At 41.4% G+C, this 22,973-nt stretch overlaps 1 protein-coding gene across 18 annotated transcripts in view; it reads left to right on the top strand.

Annotated features, from left to right (window-relative positions):
- Positions 1 to 22,973, top strand: part of ENOX1 (ecto-NOX disulfide-thiol exchanger 1) — a 514,187-nt gene that overhangs the window by 441,974 nt on the left and 49,240 nt on the right. For all 18 annotated transcript variants that reach the window (XM_074988353.1, XM_074988361.1, XM_074988362.1 and 15 more), the window contains 2 exons: positions 2,114 to 2,298; positions 21,130 to 21,237. In XM_074988353.1, the coding sequence (XP_074844454.1) occupies positions 2,114 to 2,298; positions 21,130 to 21,237 (293 nt within the window). The remainder of the gene's footprint in view (positions 1 to 2,113; positions 2,299 to 21,129; positions 21,238 to 22,973) is intronic.

The following is a 22,973-nucleotide window of genomic DNA, read 5'->3' on the forward strand; positions in this document are numbered from 1 at the left end:
TTTTGCTGCACCAATTTAGGCTTACACTGCAGACTGTGCAATTCATTTGGCAAATGCAATTTCCATCCCTGCATACTAATCGATGTCTTCACAAACACCTGCTATCAGTTACGATAATAAAACTGCCATTCTAAATTGAAAAAGGGCCAAATGGAGCTTCCTAAGGAAATTACTGTAAGTGTCTTTCAATGTGGCTAATGTGGTAATGTTCTTGTAGTGCCAAGGTTGGTGGTTGTTGGGAGCGGGGGTGAACATTTGCATTTTATATACATTTTCTCTGTTACATCATTTCTCTGTCTAAATGATCCCTCACAACTAAAGAATTCCCAAGGTAGCAGGAATGTCAAGTCCACATTTTCTCTCTCTTGGAGACAGATCCAGAAAGCTTTACACAGGAATAGCTCCCTAGCACTGGAGTCTGCCCCATTATTCCTTCCCCGACACTCGGAAATTTTGTGCCTGTTTTCAGAAATAGGGAATCTCTAGTGGAGCTCAGCAGACATTTTTACTTCCATATGTGGCTCAATGGTAAAAATGCATGTACCTCAGCTCTGTTGCACCATTTGCTATCAGTTGTACCAGACTGACTGCAACCTTGCAGAGACACAGGTAAGAAATTGACAAGAGCGGATACTTTTCTTATAAAAAATGTGAATGATTGTGTTATGCCAGGGCTCTAGCCCATATTTAGAATTAGGGCTTGTCTACACCTTGTTTTTTCCACCAGAAAGAAACCCATTGCAAAGCTTGTTACTCTGGAATAACAGGGCATTTAACTCGAAATAGTAACTGCACTAAAATGACCAATTTTCGCCACCCCACCTTCCAATCTCAAAATTAACTCAGTGTGTACTAAGCAGAGGTAATTATGACTTAATTGGCCTCCAGGGAGGCAACCCATCATTGCTCTTATTACAAAATTGGCCTCTTTAGTCTGAATGCTCAATTTCGAAATGCTCTTGCAGTCTGAACGTTTTTTTTCAGAAATAACCTATTTTGACATTAAAACATCCGTATAAATTATTTCTGAAAAACCCTGCAGTGTAAACATAGCCTGAGTATCAAAAATTCATTCACAGCTAACCTGGTTCCAACGCTAGCTTGAGAAGATGGGGTAAGAAGAGACTCCCAGCTGTCATCTGTTGTAGTGGGTCATTTTGTGATTTCACCCTTAGAATATTTCTCTTTGGTGGTGGTTCTTAAGCTCTCCTCGTATCATCAGCCTTCTTCTCCCAATCAGAAGGGCAAAGTTTTCATGACCCCGCAACTACCTATTTATAATTGCCATGCTGGTCCCAACTTCCTCATCTAGGTATCCTGGTCTAGGATATTCTAAGGTCTTGCCTGCACTGAAGAACTGAGCCATTTGTTCCTGAAGCAGATTAAGTGATGATTCAATGCCTCCACACTACTCAGCCACACTTATGCAGTCCTAAACTATTTAATCAGCAGTTTGTTTTTTCTTAGGAGATGTCACAAGGCTACTTAGGGCTTGACAAAACAGAAACCCTCAGGAAAGTGAATTCAACTAAAACCAGTTGAGGACATTTTGATTCTGAATGAGAGTTTTTCACACAAGAATGAAATGCCATTTTACTAACCCACTTTCATTTGGATTAACTTCTCTGAATGGCCTCCTGTAGACAAGCTCGTAGTATACTGTGAGGCATTAATAGGGAGGATTAGTTGAACTATTTCAGCTTGCCTGTATTCATGCTGTAACTAAACCAATGTAGCTTTGACAGCTTTAGTCCTGCTATTTCTAACAAACTGTTAGACTCTTGGGTAAACTCTTAGCCAACCACCTGAGATGTTCTGGTGTATGGGGGACTCTCCGGGTCTGCAAGGGGTGTTCCAGACTTTGTCTGTGCTCAAAGAAGGGGATGTAAGTTTTGAGCCAGAGTCAGAGACGGGGCTTAGTGTGCTGTGTAGACATACCCAGAATGTGCTACAAATGTTCTTAAGACTTTAATGACTTTAATTTCTCTAAACCAAACCTAAGAGTGAAGTATTTGCCTTGTATTTATACTGCATCCCCTTTTGTCTGAACAATGCTCTCTCCCAGTGAACAAATCATATTGATGTGTGTTTTTGCTTGTTCATTTTCCCAAAGCTCTAACAGCCCAAGCTTATGCACTGAAGGAAGAGAATGACAGCCTCCGATGGCAACTGGATGCTTACAGAAATGAGGTGGAGCTTCTCAAACAAGAGAAAGGACAACTCTTTCGGACAGAAGAAAGTCTCACAAAGGACCAACAGTTGCAGTTTCTGCAGCAGACAATGCAAGGCATGCAACAGGTACCATGGGCCCAATTTTAATGACTTTCCCCAATCATGTATATCAAAAAGATGTGTTTTTGTTTAGGAGAAAGCACCACAAATTTCTGCAGTACCAAACGCAGTTTCTGTAAGATGCTAAGGGGCTTGATCATGATTTCTTTGCATACTCAAATGCCTGCTTCCTGCTTTCAGCAGGCTGTTTTGGTTTATAAAGATGGCAGTGTCAGGCCACAGGAATTAAAGATCTGTTGGCATCTCAAGTAAACCTCTCAAAGGGTAGGTGTACACTGCAACTGGGAGGGTGATTGCAGCATTGCTTTACCTAGCTAAGAAGCCTTTTTCAACTTAACATGGCTAAATGCTCCAAAGGCAGCTGGTCAGGTATGGGTCATGGCCCCACCATTCTTAAAGAGCATGAGAGTTGTGCAGTCCATGAAAGGGAGAGAGAAGATACACAGGAGTACTGCAAAGGCTGTAGCAAGTGCTGCTGTGGCCCATGCTCTCATGACACTTCCAAAGACATTTGTCCATATCCTCAGCAGGCGTAAATTGACATATATCACCAATGAAGTCAAGGTCAACTGCAGAAGCTGTGGTCAGTGGCTTAAAGCCACAGACTGACTTTTATTTCTGTCTCCTATTTCCAAAAAGTTAAGCTGAAAACCACATCTGATACTATCGTTGGAAGACATATATCCCTTCTCATGGACTTCACAGCTGGTACCCACTGTGAGGTCCCAGACTTAGGACCAGCAGTGCTCTACAGTACAGTTCTGTACATGAACACCCAGATCTCATCTTTTTTTTTCTTTTTTTTTAAATATTGAGAGAATTTATGGCCTAAGTGAGTAAATTCATAATTAAATATATAAGAATTAACTGATTAGGTATTAATTGCTCTTCAAATTCCAGGGTAAAATTTGAAGCCAAAGTGTCTTAAACCTCAGAGCACTTAAGCACAAGCTTTAAGAATGTGAATGATCTCATCCTTACTTAATACTTAAGTGACTTCATGAAAGTAGAGCATATGGGCACGTACTTTGCTAAGTTTGAGCCTTAATTCCTGTTATCCATTGACTTGCACTTTGTGGAGTCATTTTCATCAGTACAAATGGATATAGAACACTACCAAATCAAAATGGTAGTGTTTTTACACTCACTTGCCACAGGTTTAGATTGTTACCTGAGGTGCAAAGGCAAAATAGAACCAGGCTCTGGAATTTTAATTCAATTAGTGTTGAAACTTCACTCAGATATCAATATTGTTAACCAAGCACGTTAATAGAAACCCATCATTTATTATTATCCACAATCCATCTGCGTCACAGCAACTGTATTTTCCCATCTTCTGTGTTTTTTAAAGTCCTTGGCATTTTGCTGTGAGTTCTTGAATATATGCAAGTTTGGCATCCGGGATCACACCAACCAATGTCCTATGGGGGGAGAATAACATGGTTCAGTGAGTTGGAATAGGGGATGTGGGTTAGTTGATTTGAGGGTATGCTGAGGCTTGCAGAGATCAGAAATTTTGCTGAGCAGTTGTTAGCAGGTTCAACAGGTGGGTGGAGCTGGGTTGGGTCACTTTTGTGGATGAATGTAATGCGCTTGAGTTGATGGGTTTTGGTTGTAACTAGCCTGCCTGACACCCTCTGACATTTATACTTTTCCTGTAATTCATCCAGGAATATGTATAAATTGGCCTGTCATTTAGGTAGAACCTTAGAGCCTGAATTTGGTTTTCAGAAATGCTTTAGACTGACTGCTTCAGTTGACATCCATTAGCACAGAATATGTACAGCACCTATGAAAATCAGGATCTATATGAAATATTGAACATACACTAAGGGCTTGGCTGGTAACGATTTAACAAGAAGACCTCTATCATTCCCTTTTATCTTATTGTAGATATTATATTTAATTTAAACAAGATGAACTGTTTTCCACCAAAACAAAAAAGCTGTCCAGTAGCAGTTTAAAGATGAACAAAATAATTTATTATGTGATGAGCTTTCGTGGGACAGATCCACTTCTTCCTGAACCCTACCTATATGGTGACATTAAAAAATCTGTTCCTGATCTTTATTCCTTTCTGTTCACACCCACTCTCCCCCTAAACCCTCTTCTCCCTCTTGCTTTGAAAACTAAAGAATAATTGATCTGAGTTGCAGTTGAAGTGCAGGTTTGGCTGAGAAACTGGGTGCATTTTGAACACTAACGAATTTGCTGTACACAGATTTGATGCCAAACCATAGGAAATAACACAACACTGGTGTATCTTTAATGCACTCCAGTTATCTGATGATTTTTTAGGTTTCTTTTGCACACTTGCAGGACTGATTAAATGAGTGATTATTTTCTTCTCTCTCTCCAGTTCTGTTGCTCAAAAGTATTATCAGCAAAATCATGTTGATATCTGCTCATGAAGAATACCACATGGGCAGCCATAGCAGTCTAGCAATTTATGTTGTTTAAAAATAAATCATAGCAGCTCAAACACTGAAGCTATGTGCTTTTGAGTTAACTCCCTCCATGAATTTGTATCACCATTTAATTCCACACTCGCTGTGAGGTCTTAAACAAATGGAGAGAATATCTTGTATCTATGGTAACAAATGAGGTATGCTTTACCTGATCTCAAATTGGAAATTGAATTAAATTGTCACTACTCTATAGGTGGAGTTAGCTTCCAGTTATTTCTATATAGGGACAAGTATACAAAATATATACCTTTTCAACTTGCTGCATAATTGAGCAGTTCACTGCTAGAAACTATGTAAGAAAATGCTATGATCAGGGAGATTTTGCCTTCAAAATGTTTTTCCAGTGTTTGTTTTGGAGGATAGTTTACATATTTTATTATCTCACATTAATCACTCAATGCTAAGTATATTTGAATCTTTCCTCCCTAATATGAAATGACTTGAGTGAAAATGCTCTGACAACAGGACATGCACTTTTACCATATAAGAGATTACAGATGACACATACTCTGAGGGATGCTGATGTTCATTTTGATTAGTTTTAATGCATGCCAGATGACTTTATGAATTCCATAGGAATTTATTAATCGGTTTATTATTAGCAGTATTCGCTTGTAGCTTACCCTGTAGGTCTTGTGCTGTGTCCTCATACAAGTTTGGTAACATTATTTTAGTTAAGGCTTATAAAGACAGGACTGAACATCTGACATGGCCATTGTTAGGAAGTCAGAGGAGAGTCACAAAAACATAGTTAAAAATGCAAAGGGTGAAAGGGTTAGACTGCAAAATGACCTTTCGTCCAGTCTTTTGGGTTATTTTGGTGAGCACCTGCATCTCCCACTGAACTCACTGGGAGTTTAACGTCCCCAGCACTTGTCAGATTTCAGGCTTTTCCTCAAAAGTACTTAAAAGAAATCAATGGGTATTAGATACCTAAATACGTTATAGGATCCAATCCCAACACCATAAATTAGGGCTGTGCTGTTGGCTATGTTTTGTATTCCATAATGGATGCCATCATCATTTAGCAAATAATAATAATAATTAGTGAGATTTTTCAAAAAATCTTAGCATTCACCCAGCTTTGCTGACGTGAAATGGTGGAGTTTGACCACTCACTTGAATAAGAGCAAAGCTAAGCCAATGCTGGTCTCTTTTAAAAAGTCCCCACTATTCCACCAGAAGTTGCTCTGTGAGAGTTAAAGTATGTGACCTAGGCCCTGTTGTAGCTGAAATGAAAAATACTGTCTTTTACCCAAACATCATGAGTAAATCATGCATCAGCGTGAGCCTATTGACTTCAGTGGGGAGCTGAGAGCATATTTCTTTCCAAGGATGAGCTCAGTAAATTGTCGGCTATATCTGCATGGGACCTTTTTTCCTCCTTTCTTCCATATGGCTGGTCCACTGTCTCAACCCTGAACCTCAATCAGTATTTAGCTCTATAGGTCCCAGAGAAGCCTTTTGTAACTTGTCCATTCCATACAGTCGTATACAAACTTTCCCAAATATCAAAAGTCACAAGTACTTTTTTTTGTACAAGCCCAACACTCAAAGCCTGTCATAACAGTGGTAACAACCCATTCATCCTTAAGCGTAAACATTCCAGCAGCAGATGAGTGCTGAGATTCTGAGTCCAGTCAAGTGGATGGAGCTCATTGTAGTCTCACATTTTCCCATTACTATATCCCGACTCCAGAAGGGCTTATTTATTCTGCTTTATCCTCCTACTCACCAAACTTCAACTCAACATGTTGCCCAGCATATACATAATCAAGATTAACTTGTTCCTCCTCAGAATACAGTATTAGAGAGGAAAGTAAATAAGGGAGGAGAAAAACATCACCCTTATATTCACTTGTTACCTGGTGAATAAATAGAGCAGTTAGGTAGAAAATATTTTTATTGCTCTCCAGAGTTTGAATCTTAATTTGATCTCTCAATTTACAAAGAGCAACAGCAGCAGCAAAAATATGGCATTGAATTCTGAAAAGAAATAGCCCTGTGTCTGGGGATGAGGAGGAAGTGGCCTGGTATTGGTATGTCTGTCCCGCAGGCACTACATCTATACAGATGCAGCACTGCAGCAATGCCATTGTCATGTAGATACTTGCTACAACAACGGAAGGGGTTTTGTTTTGTTTTGTTTTGTTTTGTTCATCACTGTAGCAAATCCACCCCTTCAGGAAGAAGTAGCTAGATAAGTGGAACATTTCCTTTGTCAGCCCACTTGCATACACGGTGGGAGTCAGAGTCCCCTAACTGCATGGCATGGGGCATGGTATTTTACACAACCCTGAGTGCCATAGCTAGGTTAACCTAAGTTTTAGATGTGGACTGGGTCAGAGGATGCTTAAGCACACTTTCCTTTACTGTTTGAATTTAATATTCCATTGGTCTTACCATCAAATACATATCTGCTGCTGTTTACACTTGAATAATTATAATAATGCATTTCATTCATAGGTATATATTATAATTGAGCAACCTGGGGTGCTTGTAGGCTCTTCACCACTGGAGATATTTAACAATAGGTTGGATAAATATCTAAAAGGGGTGATCTCTAGATGGTGGTTGGTCCGGCTATGAGGACAGAGAACTGAACTTGATGATACTCTTGAGGTCCTTTCCAGTTCTGGTATTCTATGATTCTAAGACTTATTTCTCTCAGAATGGGAGTTTGGTGTTTTCCTGTAAATGTGGCAGCCTCTAAAGCATTGTTTAGTGATGGCATTTCCCCTTCAAATGTCCTGCCATAGCTATCACCTGGGCTGAGGAACAATAGGAGTAACTGCCATAGCCTTCCCGTAATTGAAATGCTGCATTTCCCATCATTATAAAATTTTTTTAAATGTATTAATCCCCTTTTGAACATGCTCTGTCTCACATTAGGCCTGGTCATATGTCCAGCTCCACAAGTGGTAACACCAAGGGAAATGTTACTGAAAATAAGGCCCCATAGAGGTTTTGACTAACAGAGCATCTAGATTTGTTCTGAGTAAGCTGAGATAAAACGTGGTTGAACTGATCTATTCTTCGACAGCTGCCATCAGTGATGGAGCTGAAGTGGTAGCATCAAGTGTAGGAAATTTTAGGGAAAAAAGCCCCAGGTAGACATCTCAGTAGGAGGCATGCTGACTGATACCTACATGAGGTTTATAGTCTAGTGATAGTCACCAGCTTCTCATTTTGCCCAGGGATGCTTGACTCCCGCCTCCACTCTAGACCCTTTCCCACTCCATCCTTTCTGCCAAGTCCCTGACCCACCTCTTCTCCTCCTCCTGCCCTGAGCATGCTCTCTCTGTGCTCCTCCTCCTCCCTCCAAAGTCTGAATGCCAAGAATCAGCTGCTCACAGTGCTCAGCAAGTGCTGAGAGAGAGTGGGAGGGTATGATAAGCACAAGACCCCAGTGTGAAAGAGGTACCGAAGGAGTTGCAGATGGCGAGGGGAACATGGAGCTTGGTGCTGGTGAGTGTTCTGCACCTACTAATTTTTCTCCTTGGGTGCTTCAACCGCAGAGCACCCACACAGTCAGCACCTATGAGTCTAGGTCTCATGAATCTTACAATCTAGCTTTCTTGCAGAAAATTCTTGAAAGATTCTGAACTCTAAGACCTCTCTGGTTGGTTACATTCTTCTTATCTTTGGGATGGAATTTTCCAAAACATTTGTTGATGACCTAATTCTACAGTCATGAAATCAATGGAAACAAAGTTAGACGTGCTGAGCACTTTTGAAAATCCCATCCTTAGTGGTGAATACTAATTTCTTTAGAGATAAATTGAAAAATAAAAATTCATTACAAATTTGAATCAGCTCAGAAAATGAACCTTTGCAGAGTACCACAGATGGGTAATTTTTATCTAGAACTACTTCAAGGCTTTCTGTTAATCTCTGTAGCTTCCCTTGCCTCAGTGTGTAAGGGGTTTCTTTCTAACTTTGCTTTAAAGATCAATAAAACATTTCTCTTTGAATAACGAAAATAAGATCTTAAATATAATTGGATTTGTTAAAAGTGAGTATGCTATGATTGTGGAAAAGTGGTTTTAAGCAATTTATAATCACATGGAGAAAAAGACACATTCAGTGCTCTGCTCTTTGTGGAATGTCAGTGGTGGTATTGTCTTCCCTTCTAAGTATTAAATGCATGAAATTGAAGCCTGATTATTGTCTCATTCTTTGTGTGTGTGTGTACGTGCGTGCATGTGTGTGTGCTGACACCTGCCTGTCTGTCTGTCCTGGGTGCAGTCCTGCCCTTCACCTTGCAGCATTGAGACCTACTCTCAAGGTTGCAGCAGTGTGGCATATATCTACCAAGAGTTAGGCCTGCCTAGTGCCTTTAACCTCTGGATGCAAGCTCACCCCAGCGCCAAATGAAAAAAAAAAAAACATGATTAATATTCATGCTGCCCACCAGCTGTCAGCATTCGTGTATGCACCCTTTCTTCCTGGTCAGAAGACCAGCAAGCTTCACTGCTCAGGATGGAACCCTAGCTGGCAGGCTGCTGATAGCAGAGAATGCACAGGACTGTTAGCATTGTACATGTCACATCAGTGTTTAGATCCTTCTTCCATTACAAATCCCATCAGCCTTCCAGATACTGCAATCCTAATCTAGTCTGTAAAGTGGGCTGGGCTGAGGAACAATAAGAGGAACTGCCATAGCCTTCCCATAATTGAAATGCTGCATTTCCCATCATTATAGTTTTTTTAAATGTATTAATCCCCTTTTGAACATGCTCTGTCTCACGTTAGGCCTGGTTATATGTTAATATAAACGCTGCAGTGTGGAGGGCAGGACTTCATTTACAACTCATTGCTAAAGCACGTGCCGCCAGCTTCTTTGACTTGTCTTTCACATTTTCTTGTTTCCTTGGTGATTTGTCTGCTCTCATCAGTGTCTTGTTACTAATGCATATTTGCTCAGCTGGGAAGTTGCACTCATTATTCAAGGCTGCCATGCACTGGTCATTTGTAATATGAAATCCTGCTTTAAGTACAGTATAAACTTGATATTACCGCTAATTCATAAAGCTAATAGGTTTGATGGCTGCATGAGAAAATACCTGGAGTTTTATTTTACAGGTAAAGCGTTTGGTTTTGTGTGTGTGTGTGTGAGAGAGAGAGAGAGTGTGCATGCACACTTTTGTTTTGTTTCATTTTTTTCTTTTACTTCAGGAGAAGTCTGCCAAGAAAAGGTTACTTTCTTGTTTTTTTCCATTGTCTGTAAATAGCTTCCAAGAAGCTTGAAACACGTTTTCCCTTGCTGATTTTTGTCCTTTTCCATTTGGCATGTTCTGAATTCTCTTTATTTGTGTAGAATAACATTTTGATTGACTTGACTAGTTTTTGCCTTTCCAAAATCAAATGGATGGCTAATGGAATTCATAATGAGATAGGGGAACTTTTATCACCAGCCCTCTGGTTCAAATCTGCCCAAGAGGAGATTGTTCCATGTGAATAAGAACTATTCACATGAGTAGGGGCTGATAGATCAAGTCCCAGGTTCTTAGTGACTGAAAACTGACGCTGTCTGATGTCTGTTTGGTAGTCTATTTTAACTGGTATGCTATGGATCCTCTTCAGCTGATACTCCACAGGCATTCCAGAAGCTCACATCCTGTCCCAGGTAACTGAGCAGACCAAGGTATCCTATAATGATACCTGGGTATACAAACTTTACTATACCTTCAGAGGTATTCATTATAACAATTGTAATTTACTTACCTTTTTAGTAAATTAGTAAAATTAGTAAATTATTATGATCATGTTTTGTTTCATTTCCAGCAGCACTCAACAAAATTGTGATAGAAGAACAAGGGTATCATTTGGTGGTATAACAGTTAAATACATTGGAAATGCTGGGGTTCTTCTTTAACAGCCTAAGCACCTAGCAGTCCTAAATATAGCCTGAAGCCTTATGGCAGCAATGGGCAAACAAGAATAATGAGTGGCTGTCCTTCAGCTGTACCAGCACTGCGATGGAGGGGGAGGAGCATGAATGAGCGGATGCATGGTGCTCCAAAAGTGATGTAGAGGAGGAGTAGGAAGTAGAGGGTGCCAGTACTCCACTGTGTGAGAAATGCATGGGAAAGAGGGATAGACAGGATGTGGGCTGGAGGTGGAGCCCCATTGGGCCGCATGTGTGTGTTTCTAATATATTTTACTGTTTTACTGGGCCAGAGGTTGCCCACCACTGCGTTACGTCAAGAATGTCTGTGTTGTGTTATTTAGATAGCTGGTTATAAAAGATGTTTTCATGCAGGAGCCATTCACTATGGAAGAGTTATTTGTTGTCTTTGGGAAGGGGATATATATACTTAGGCACATATGTTATATGCATCTTTAAATATATAAAATTTATACATATATAGCATTGTTTTTGGCTATATATATATATATATATATATATATATACACACACACACCAAAAATAATGCTATATACATTTATAGCATTGCTTTTGGTAAATGCAGGGCTTGGGGGTAATATTCAGTGACTTTGTCATGCTCGTACACCGAAAGCTATTACTTTACCTTTTGAGATTTTCATATGTTGCAGGGGGGTAGTCATATGTTTTGAGGCGTATTCTGTGTTGTATGGATGTTATTATTCTCAGCCATGCTGGCACCACATTGCACACATCCTGAGTAATTCAGCTGACGTCTATAATACCATCTATATTTAATGTTTCAGAGAAAAAGGAGATTGTTTTAAGATGGTAATTTTCTGTCTGCACTTTTGAGATCTGTGCAGTATGGGTGAGACAGAACTTTTACTGGAAGATGTTCAGAACTGGAGATAGGGAATGTGTTTTTAAAATGATTACCTTTTACAACATGCAGGGTTGCTTTGATAATGGTTATTTTAGTCCTCATGAATGATTCCCGATTAATAACATACAAGATTGACATTTGCTAATTATGCGTAAAACAGATACAGGAGAGTCAGTGATAATGTAAGCAAACTCCTCGGGATGGTATACACATCCCACGTTGGGCAACATAGGATTAATAAGCTAATGTGCACTCAGTCCAACCTCAAATGTGAGAGAGAGGTCAGAATTGAAGGGAGAAGTTTAAAAAGGGAAAGCATAACACAGTTAGTATCAGATCGGACAGCCAGTCTTTGGCTCCTGGTTTAGAGACTGAAAATATCCATCCTTTATTTAAATGACTGTATTTTTCAACTGATTATAGTCAGTTTGGTTTCCAATAATATTTTCTTATAATTTTCAAACCACACAACAGCCCTACTTTGAAATAACCTATTCTGATATAGCTATTTCAAAATAGGGCTGTTACACACAAAAATATATGTTGAAATAGAACTTAGCTATTTCAAAATAGTCTGCACACATTGTGCATATTTCGAAATAGCTATTTCAAAATAGGTGCTGTTAAGACAGGCTGCAGCTACACAAATGAGTGAGAAAAAAATGCAAATGAGGCATGGATTTACGTATCTCACCCTTTATTTGCATCGTCTTGCATGACCAAGCTTCTGAAAGAGCTTTTCTGGAAGCAAAAACAGGCATATAGACAGGGTTCCTTCAAAAACAAATCCCATTTTCAAGGGAACCCCATCTGCATGTCTGCTTTTGTTTCCAGAAAAGTCTCTTCCAGAAGTGTGATCATGTGAGAATATGCAAATGAGGTCCAAGATATGTAAATCAGCATGCTCTCACTCATTTGCATTCCTCTTCTAAAAGCCAAATGCAGTGTAGCTGCAGCCATAGGGGCATGCAAATGACACCAATTGGAACTGTTTAATGAGGCACTGATATGAATATTCAGCACCTCATTAGCATAACAGCAGCCAGTCGTGCTTTGAAAGTGCTGCTTTCAAAATGCAAGCTGGCTGTGTAGACGTGGGCACTTTAAAATAAACACAGGACTTCGAAATTCTTTTCTTCCAATTCGGCCATAGACAATAGCTCTTATTTTGAAATAACTGTTTTGAAATAGGTGCTGTTCCTCATAGAATGAGGGTTACCAATTTCAAAATAGCAGTTGCATCAGTAGTAGTAGCATCCTTCAGTCTACGTGGACTATGGATCGCGCCCTTCGTAGTTCCATTTGGGATCATCATTTGCAGCGTCAACTGTGACTGTGAAGGCCCACACAAGAGTGACAGTCCTTGCTGCATCTGTTGCATGTGTAATGGGTGTCTGGCAGGTCCTTACTGTGTTTCTGTGGGCTCGCTTCTCCTCTGCTAGCTGTCTGATCCTCATCTCACCCTTCTGAAGGCCCTTGTGTAGTTCCTGCCTCCATCTGCTGCGATCATCTACCAGCTCCTCCCAGCTGTCTGGCTCGATGTCTACCTCCCTGAGGTCCCTCTTGCAAACATCTTTGTAGCGCAACTGGGGGCGTCCGGGAGGTCCTTTACCAGAGGCTAGCTCGCCATACAGGATGTCTTTTGGGATCCTTCCATCACTCATCCTGAGGACATGGTCAAGCCAGAGGAGCCACCGCTGCCTGAGGAGGGTGTGCATGGTTGGGGTTCCAGCTTGCTCAAGGGCGGCGGTGTTGGACACTCTGTCCTTCCATGATATTCCAAGGATGCGCCTGAGGCAGCGCAAGTGGAAGACGTTCAGCCTTTCAGATGTTCAGCAGTTGCATCGTGTGCTAGCATAACAGTTGTTATTTCAAACTCCTATTTTTCTGGCTCATGTTGGTTGAGTCTCTTTCAACATTTGCTGAGTTATGTCTAGTTTGAGGACTGTACTTGACATTCTGTCTCTTTTCTATTAGGTTTTATGAGATGCAATCCCATTCCAGGCACATCCCATTTTTTCTGGTACAACCAAACTGTTATGTTGCTTTAAGTTATGATATGAGAAAGCAATATACCAAATTTCATGGTTCTAGTTCTTACCATTTAGGAGGAGATTTTGATCAAACAGATTAACTCTCTAAGATGCATAGCAAATATTAAAAATTATGGTCTTAAGGACTTGGCATTACAGCAGGTCACCAGGAGGTATCATGCCACCTGCCTGAAAGGAACATTTTCCAATTAACTGACCCCTCTCTCCTTATCTATTCATTTGTGTCTTGTGGGCTGTACAACATATTCCTGTTTGCATATAAGCTGGCATCAGGGTGAGAGAAGATGCTAGGACTTACCTGTTTGCCTTGCACTGGGCCCGACGTCCTCAGCTTGAGGGTGAGAGGGGTGAACTCTGGGATCCTGATAGGGATGGGACCTTTGATAGAAGGGGCCAGGCTGGGGCAGACATTCTTGTTATAACGGTTAACAGAGGGCTCTTTGTGGGGCACCACCACATAAGCCAATGGGAGAAAGATACATTCTTTTAAACTGAGAGCAGTTGCAGTTTGAGGGGTCTTTCTCTGTGTGGCTGATGCAGAGAAGACAGACAGAAATGATTGATACCTAAGCATCTGGAATGAATCTAGTAAATCTCCTGGCCATCTCATAATCAGAACATAGGTATGCAAGTGGAAAGGCAATGTTTAGTTAGAAGCAATCAGGTTATGTTTATTTTGAAATTGGGACTTCTCAGGCTGGCTAATGATTTGATACTTTCCCCGTACTCTGAAACTTCTAAGCTGAATCCCATGGTGGCAATTCTCTGTGCTGCAACTGGAATGTTTTTGAGTTGTTTTATTACATGTAGCAAATAGGTATGGTTAGTTACTTTCTTGGTATTTTTCCATCACTCATTTTGTGAATAAATTACTTTTTTAAGGCAATGATTTGATCCCTCTGTCCTCGAGAAGGGTCTGTATATAGTCATGCCTTAGCCTGAAATGTCAGTTATCAGATTACAGGTCTTTGTTTCCTGATGGAGGGTTAAACGCTTGTGGTTTACCCCACTGGGAAACATCCCAGGTGTATCTTCCTGGATTGAAGAGTGGGTTCCTCACTTGGGTGTCGGCAGTCTACCAACCCAGGGTCAGGGAATCTGACCTTGGGAAACTTTTTTAAGCAGAGCCTGTAGAACAAGGTTTTTCCAAGGTTTTTGTGAGCCCCCACTTTCTGCACTCAGAGTGTCAGAGTGTGGAGGCAGCCCTGACACCCCCCACAAATAGCCAGTCCTTCGTTGCATTGGCCAGGAGCACTGGGGCTGCAGCAGTGGAAGCCCTGAGCCCTGGGACTCTGATGGCGATTTGAAGGACCCAGGCTCCCAGCTGCCGCTGCAGTAGCCAGGAGTTCTGGGATCAGTGTTCCCAGGCAGCCACCCAGGAGAGATTCAGGTGCTGTCCAGCTAATTAGCAGAGTGCCCACAGCCACCCACAGTGGATAGCATGTGTTTCTATGGTTGTGCACATCTGCACGTACCTTGATGTGCATAAAATTTATTCCACCCATGGATGGAAAAAATTAAAGGGAACACTGCCTGGGATCTTTTAAACTGCCAGGCCATAGGTTAGCCACCCCTTTTGAACCTACTATCAGCAGGGCCATCAACGGAGTGGGGAGCAAAAAGTCAGCCATGGGCAGGCTGGGCCTGTGGCAGTTTCACCACAATCTTCCTTTCCACCTCAGCTTTCATGTCTGGCAGGGGCGGTAAGACTACAAAGTAAGCAAAAGAGAAAAATTACAGGGTGAACCAAGTTGCCAAGGGATGGCCTGCTTATGAACAAAACCTGTTCTGGTAAAGCTTGGGGTGCAACGAAATACACATAATCTTTCACCAAAGCAATGGGACAGCGTGCTAATCTCATGAAAGCAAGGTCATAGCCAGCCTGTGAAGCAGTATAAGGATTTTGGGTGAACAGTATTCTGCAAACATGAGAGTAACTTATTGAATATGTCTGGACTTTAAAATGCATGTGACGTTTTTATAGACATTTGTTTCCAGTACTTAGGGCAACCATATCGCCCTGTCCCAAATATGGGACATCGAGATATGGGGGGAGAGGCAGCTCCTCCGAGCTCCGTCAAGCCCTGGGGAGCTGGGAAGGAGGAGGCAGTCGCCAGTGATCCCCCGCAGCCGCAGGGAAGCCGCACCTGCCTACGCTCCCCTGCTTCTCCGAGGCTTGGGGAAGTGACTTCCACCAGCAGCTGTGCCTGTGGTGCACAGCTGCTGGCAGAAAAAGTAGAGAGGGGGAGGCCCCAAATATGGGATTATTCATCCCTTTTAAAAAATAAGCTGGAACACCTTTTTGTCATCCCAAATATGGGACCATCCCACCCAATACGGGATGGATGGTCACTTTACCAATACTTGCTACTACTTGCATCTCCATGCTTTTTTAAATACACTGATATTTGCTGTAATTATAGACTTGTCTAAGCACTGTGTGTTAAGTGGACCAGCAATCTAGGATGCAGCTGTTAAGCAGGGTTGTGCCATTTATTTGGAAGCAGCACATCTGTGATCAGTGTGGATGTCCTGTGGAGCAGGAACTGAACACTGAAGCGAGATGCTTGGAGAACACCAGGATTGGGGTGTGTCTAATGCTAACCTGTACAGTGACAGCAGGACCTGCAAGGCCTAGAGGGAAGTGCCTATGTTGCCCATGACCAGATGAGGAGGGAAATTGACTCAAAGCAGGCACACATGAGGCTCCCTCATGCTAAGGACAGGTAGTAGCAAGGTGTTTCATAACCCTGGATACCCTCAGGATACAGACACCAAACATTTTGTGGATATTTGCACCTTACTCTGTGCCTCGGTTTCCCATCTGTAAAATGGGGATAATATTACACATTCTCATCACAAGGGTATTGTGAAGATCAATCCATTCATGTATGTGAAACACTCACATGCTGTAGTGAACGCCATGGAAGAGGCAGGAGAAAATGAATTATTCTGTATTCACAGCAGAGTTTGAATTGTGTGAGGTAAATAAGTAGTGAGGGCACATCTTGAACCACGAGCCTAAATCATGTATCAAATCTCTGCTCATTAAGTGAGCACCATCCATCCTTTACACAGAATGAGACAGGGATCCTATAGGAAAAAACCGCCCTACTGTAGTTTGAGTGTATCGTAATGTATACGCACACAGGAATTGAATTGAGATTACACAGCAAACCTTCACTGTGGCCATTTCCTAACTTTGGAAGAATTGATTTTTCAGCCTGAATAATGTGCTTTGAGCATCGCTTTTTATGAATACTATGTAAGCACTAGACTTGAGCGAGAACCGGATTTTCCATTTTTGAAATTTTCTTTTTCTCTAGAGAAAAGCTAAAGAAACCTCACCATTTTTACACAGGAGGCAACCCGCAAATCTTCCAGGAAGGCAGCCCAGTAAGCCAGGGGAGCCCATTGAGTCAGCCAGGCAGGGAACCACGCTACTGAGAACCTTAAATGCCAGAGTTCCCAGTGCTTCCAGTCTCTCGGGTACCACTCAATCCACCAAGCTACTTGCTGAGGAGCCAGGGAGTACAGGCTCCATAGCAACCCTCTGGATGGTCTGCAGAGGAGTTAAAGGGGTGGGTGAGTTGGCAGGAAGGGTTCTGTCAGAAAGCTTCTGTTTTTCATTGGAGCTTTGATGTGGCCCTGCAAAACATGTCAGTTTTAATGAACTGGCATTTTCTGACAGAAAAATATTCCAATGAAAAAGTCCCAAGCGGCTGTAATGAAGGTATACATTTAATAACAGTGATGTACAGGTTGCACTAGATGCTCGCCTTTTCCCTGTTCTCGCCACATCACCATTTATGGTGCCCTTCTTAGCTTCCTCAGACCACGCAGCTGCCTTTGTTGATGGCAACCCTTAAAACACACATAGCTTGAATGCTTCAAAAGAATCTACGAGTGAGAAGCCACTAAAACAGTGATGCCCAAACTTTTCCTGCACTCACTCACCTGTAATGCAATGCGTCCCCATCCCCTGTCCTGGGAATGGAGTTGTGGCCAGACCAGAGATGGGAAACGGGATCTGGTGGCTGAGGGTGAGAGGCAGGAGCTGGCAGCTGAGCCACAGCTAGAGCCAGGGCCACAGCTGTGGCTGGGGGATGGAGCCAGAGTAGAACAGGGAGCTGAGCAGGGCTGGGTGGTGACGATGTGCCGAACTACTCCGGGTCCCGTGGGTGCGCGTGGGGTGTGATACAGCGGGGGGAGTCGCGTGGCCCAGGACCAACCACCCCACCTTTATAGCAGCCTGATATAGTGTAGCAGCAATATGTGATTTAGTGTATTTACTTTAAAACCTAGGTTTCCACAGTATTATGAGTACCAGGAACAATAACACTCCGATTGTGAACACCACAATGCCCTGTGGCTGTTCTAAGTCCCAATAATTCTCTATACAGACCCAGCTAGACCAGCTAGTGGTATTTACCAATAGTGATTTATTCATTTATTTGTAACTACAATTACTTAACACTTGTTATATATATATATATATATAGTTATTTATTTGGCATAAGCTAAATACTAGGTTACATATAACTATATATAATTACATGTGACTTACCAATAACATCCAATGCTCCCACATTTCACCAATAACTACGTTACAGCGGCCCTTCAAGTCAGAGATATGGCTTGGTGGGGACCTTTCGTGGTGGTGACGTCCGGGTGATCAGGCCGGGGTCTGCTGTCTGGAATGGGAGTTGCTAGCCTCCGCCTTGTGTCCAGGAGCCCACACCCTTATTCCTGCTAAATCACCTTTTATACTGTTTCTTACTTGGGGGTTTGATACCTGGCCAATTAAAGCGTTTGTTACCTAATTTGGGCTTTCTATCCTCCTGGCCTGTCAGAACATGTTACAAGATTTCCTCTGTCCTTGGTCTTTTTCTGAACCTCCCCTGAGACCCTCTGATGTTGTACAACCAAGATGTTCTCTTTGGGGGGGCTTCCAGCTACTAACCCCAGCTGTTCTCTTTGGGGGCTTACTATCTGGTTGTCAGGATGTTCTCTTTGGGGACTCTCCAACTACTTGTCAACTTTCTGATTTCTTTCTCCTGGCCTGACTTTAGACTTTCCCGCCGCTGTATGATAGCATTCCAAGATGGAGTGTATGGTCATTCTGCCTTGCGAGTGAGGCCCGGCCACCAGGTGCTCGTGCTCCCACAGGTGGCACTCCCTCCCCTCCTCTCTTCCCCATGAGGGCTGGACCTAGCCCCCACTGGGCCCCCTCCCGTTCCCCTCTATGTGGGTGTGCCCCACAGTTTGGAGACCACTGCCCTAGAACAACCTAGCAGGCCTGCAAACAGGGGAGGGTGTAAAGGTGGGGGCAGCATTTCAAAGGGGCCTGGAGCTCTGGACACCACCGCTGGTACTTCAGTACTCTGGCTGTGCGCAGCTGTGAGGGCATGTTGCGGGGACTCAGCACCACACTCCAGGCAGAGATGAGAGCTGACTTGGCTCCACCTCTTCTACTCTTGGCTCCGCCCCTTCAGGGATCGCAGAGCCAGGCCCCCACCCACCTTGCCCCAGGGCCTGCAGCAGCCCTTGATAACACTGCCACCTAGCTCTGGTTTGGACTGCAGTCATAAATATAGAGAGATGACTTATTAAAATTTACTTCTCTCTAGCTGTGGTACCCTGCTGTGCCACTGGAGGTTCAACGTCTGGGAGTGTTCATAAGGAGAAATTTATGTAGCCTGTGTAGGCCGGGAGCCAGTGGGACTGAAACTGTTTATGATGTTTGGTTTCACTTGATATGCTCAGTTGAGATACGTATCATGGGCCAAAATAAAAAGCAGTCAAGTAGCACTTTAAAGACTAAGAAAATTATTTTGTTAGTCTTTAAAGTGCTACTTGACTGCTTTTTTGTTTTGATAGTATATTGGCTAGCATGGCTTTCTCTCTGTTACTACATATCATGGGCCAGTTTGTATAAACATGTAAGCAATTTAATTTGTTAATAAATGGGGCATTCTGTTTTGTAAATCATTATTTGTTTGGTTTCATGTGACTATACATTGTCTGATGCAATGTGATGCTCTGGATTTTCTGAAGTGCTCTGGAAAATGAGCACAGTTAATTGGGAAATGGTATGTGTATGTTAATGGTAGTGTAAGAGACCTTTAAACATTGAATTAATCCATCCAGCTGGTAGTCATCCACATTAGAAATTCTGTATCAATCCCGACTCAAGCCTTGATGCTACAGACATTTCCGTGCAGCTCTAAAAGTAGGCTTCACACAGCACTGAAGAAGAAACTTTGATGCTTAAGACTGCCAACGGCATGGTATAAAATTTGCACATGAAGGGCTTGTGAAGTCAGAGAGTTATGGGGTGTTAAACACCTGAGTAAATTAAGCCTTAAATATTTACTGTGTATCATGCCAATTAGTAAGAGAGGTAGTCATGTTAGTCTGTATTCTAACAAAACAAACCAGCAGTCATGGAGCACTTTCAAGACTAACAAAATGATTTATTTGGTGATGAGCTTTCGTGGGACAGAAGTGAGTCTGTCTCACAAAAGGTCATCGCTGAATAAATTGTTTTGTTATCTTTTAAAGTGCTACAGGACTGCTGGTTTGTTTTGTATGTATAATGCCTGTAACTGAAGTTTCTTACTACAAAAGCCATTGTTCACTTACACAGCATTTTTAAAAAACAGTAATCAAAGTATCATATTTTCACAGCAAATACATTTTCCAGGCTAGATTACTAAGGAGAGAGAGAGTTCCTAAATCATTTTGTAATCTCTTGATTGTATTTTCTTTTTAGCGGAGGCTAGCCTTTGTCCTCTCTATACAGAAATACATAAGCAGCTTCAGAATTTATTGACTCTGTCGAAGAATCTTGGCAAGTCCCAATATCTGTTCGTGACTTACAACTGGATAGGACAAGGAGCGCCAGGCCCTTAAAAAGTCTCTACATTTCAGAAATTCCCTGTATAAAGTAGCCTTTTGGTTATTGTTTTGTGTTTTAAGAGATCACATCAGCAGTTTTCTTGGCTGCTACATTGATTGTAGGACATCAGTCTTGCCATTCTGATAACATATCACCATGACAGCATAAGAAAATAAATGCTTCGTCTTCTTGGCAACTAAGTGCAAATGCTTTCCCCAAATATAGCTTTGCGTAGAATGAATGGCTTGGGGCCAGTGACTAATTAAAGTAAAGGCCTATACTTGTGAATTATGTATGTTCTGTACTGTTTACCCTAGTATTATTAAAATCACAGATATACTTCTACAAATAAGGTTGTGAGTCAGATGGATATGACAGTCCTGTGGATGTTATACTAACTATACCAAGTGTCTGTGCTTTAGTGTAACAGATAGCTTAACCACACATTAACAAATGCATTCCTTGGCTAGGACAGCTGTGGAAGGAAATGCAGATGGAAGGAGTTGTTCGACTTAGACACAACAAACTTAACCTAACCTAAGTAAATATACCTATAACTTGGAAAATGTTGCTTGCAGTGAGGATTTACAATATTTAAAATTTCTCAGATTCTAATCAAATTATTTTTGTCTTTGCAGCAATTACTGAGTATACAAGAAGAATTAAATAGCAAAAAATCTGAACTGGAGCAAGCAAAAGAAGAGCAAACACATACACAAGCAAGGCTTAAAGTTCTTCAGGAACAGGTGAGTGTTTTCAGTGAGAGTAATCCTTATTTAGGACTGTGCTGGAGGGCCTGATCCTGCACCTTTGGTAGGAATTTGGCCATTGACTTCATGGGTGATCAGTGCGTGATCTTACATTACCTGTGTGTGGCCCGTGTAGCATATACAAAGTTTAGTTGAAGTTAATTGATAGTATAGTTTAGGAAAATAGTGCCACACTGAAGCTGAACTCTGCCAGCTTTGCAATATCAGATATTAATCTCACATCTTGTATGTATAACATTTTCTGCTATGTTCCTCCCCACAGATATCAGTGATGTGTGAATGTTTTCTATCTAAAGACAAATTAATTTTGGCAAAGTTAAATATGCCAGCAAAGCAAACATATTTCAGAAAAACCCAGCCATCTCTTTTAAGACTAGTAGTGAGGAAAACGAGTTTAGCATCTCCTGTATTATTCATGCAGACACATGTATACAAAGGACTGAATCATGATGACATAAAAAAAAATCCTCAGTGCATCAGTGCACTTATCTAACTGTGTTGCGAAACAAACCTTTTATACACTCTGCAGATCTGATTGTTTCATTTTTGCTTTCATTGATATTGAAGTGCCGTAGGACATTGATAAGTATATTCGAAAGTATTGTCTAATATGCAAGGCGAGATGGATCGTTTCACAGCAAAGAAAAATCTGAGCTTGAATCTATAGTATTGGAGATGAAACAGTATGTTGTGCACATACACAGAGTATAAAAATAAATGTTCTGGGTCAACAATTTGATTGTGGAAGCAGTAGTCACATATCCATCGTTCGTGGCTGAAGTAGGAAGGCGGCCGCCTTTTTTGATTGACTAATGTAATCTAGTAAAAAAAAAAACGAAACAAAACAGAAATGTATTATCTAAATTGTTTAGATAGCAAGGATTCTAGAAGACTATGGCTTTCGCAATTTTAAAATAGCCTCCTGAATTTTTGGCTCATAAGACTTCAGATGAGAAATAGACTAAGAGACATACAGGAGCTATATAGTACGTTTACAGAAAACAGAGAGTGAGTATATTAGGGCTACAATTTTAACATAATGTTAGTAACATTCTAATAACAGCATTATAAAATACTCTTTAAAAATATTTTTGCTATAGCACTCAACATGTTATCAAACATATAGGAAGATCTTCCAACCTGACAACCACCGTAATGCAACTATGTGTTTTCTTGCAACTGTAACAAACTGAATATTGAAAAGTGGGGCAGAATCAAATAAACCTGAACATTTAAGACCAAATAAAAGCATGGGAGCTACTGAACTGATTGCATTAATAACTTTGTTATTGCATTCAGCAAAACACTCTATTTTTAAAAGTTGATTTAAACTTGAGCATAAATTTCAAGACTCTTGTACTGAAGTGCCCCAGCAGCTCAGGTTCGTGGTACAGAATTGTGATACAGCTGGGTTTTGCTTGTATTCTTAAGCATTCCGTATATTTTAACAGGTGGACTACCTGTATAATGTGAATAGTCCTGTAGAACAAACACCCCCTCAGATATTTCAATATCTGAAACACCAATATTTAAACACCAATATTTAAAAAAGGCTCTAGAGGAGATCCTGGCAATTATAGACCGATAAGTTTAACATCAGTACCAGGTAAATTAGTAGAAACACTAGTAAAGAGTAAAATTGCAAGGCACATAGAAGAGCACGAATTGTTGGGCAAAAGTCAGCATGGTTTCTGCAGAGGGAAGTCGTGTCT

The sequence above is a fragment of the Carettochelys insculpta genome, chromosome 1 (genome assembly GCF_033958435.1).
Source record: "Carettochelys insculpta isolate YL-2023 chromosome 1, ASM3395843v1, whole genome shotgun sequence".
In the NCBI taxonomy this organism is placed as follows: domain Eukaryota; kingdom Metazoa; phylum Chordata; order Testudines; family Carettochelyidae; genus Carettochelys; species Carettochelys insculpta.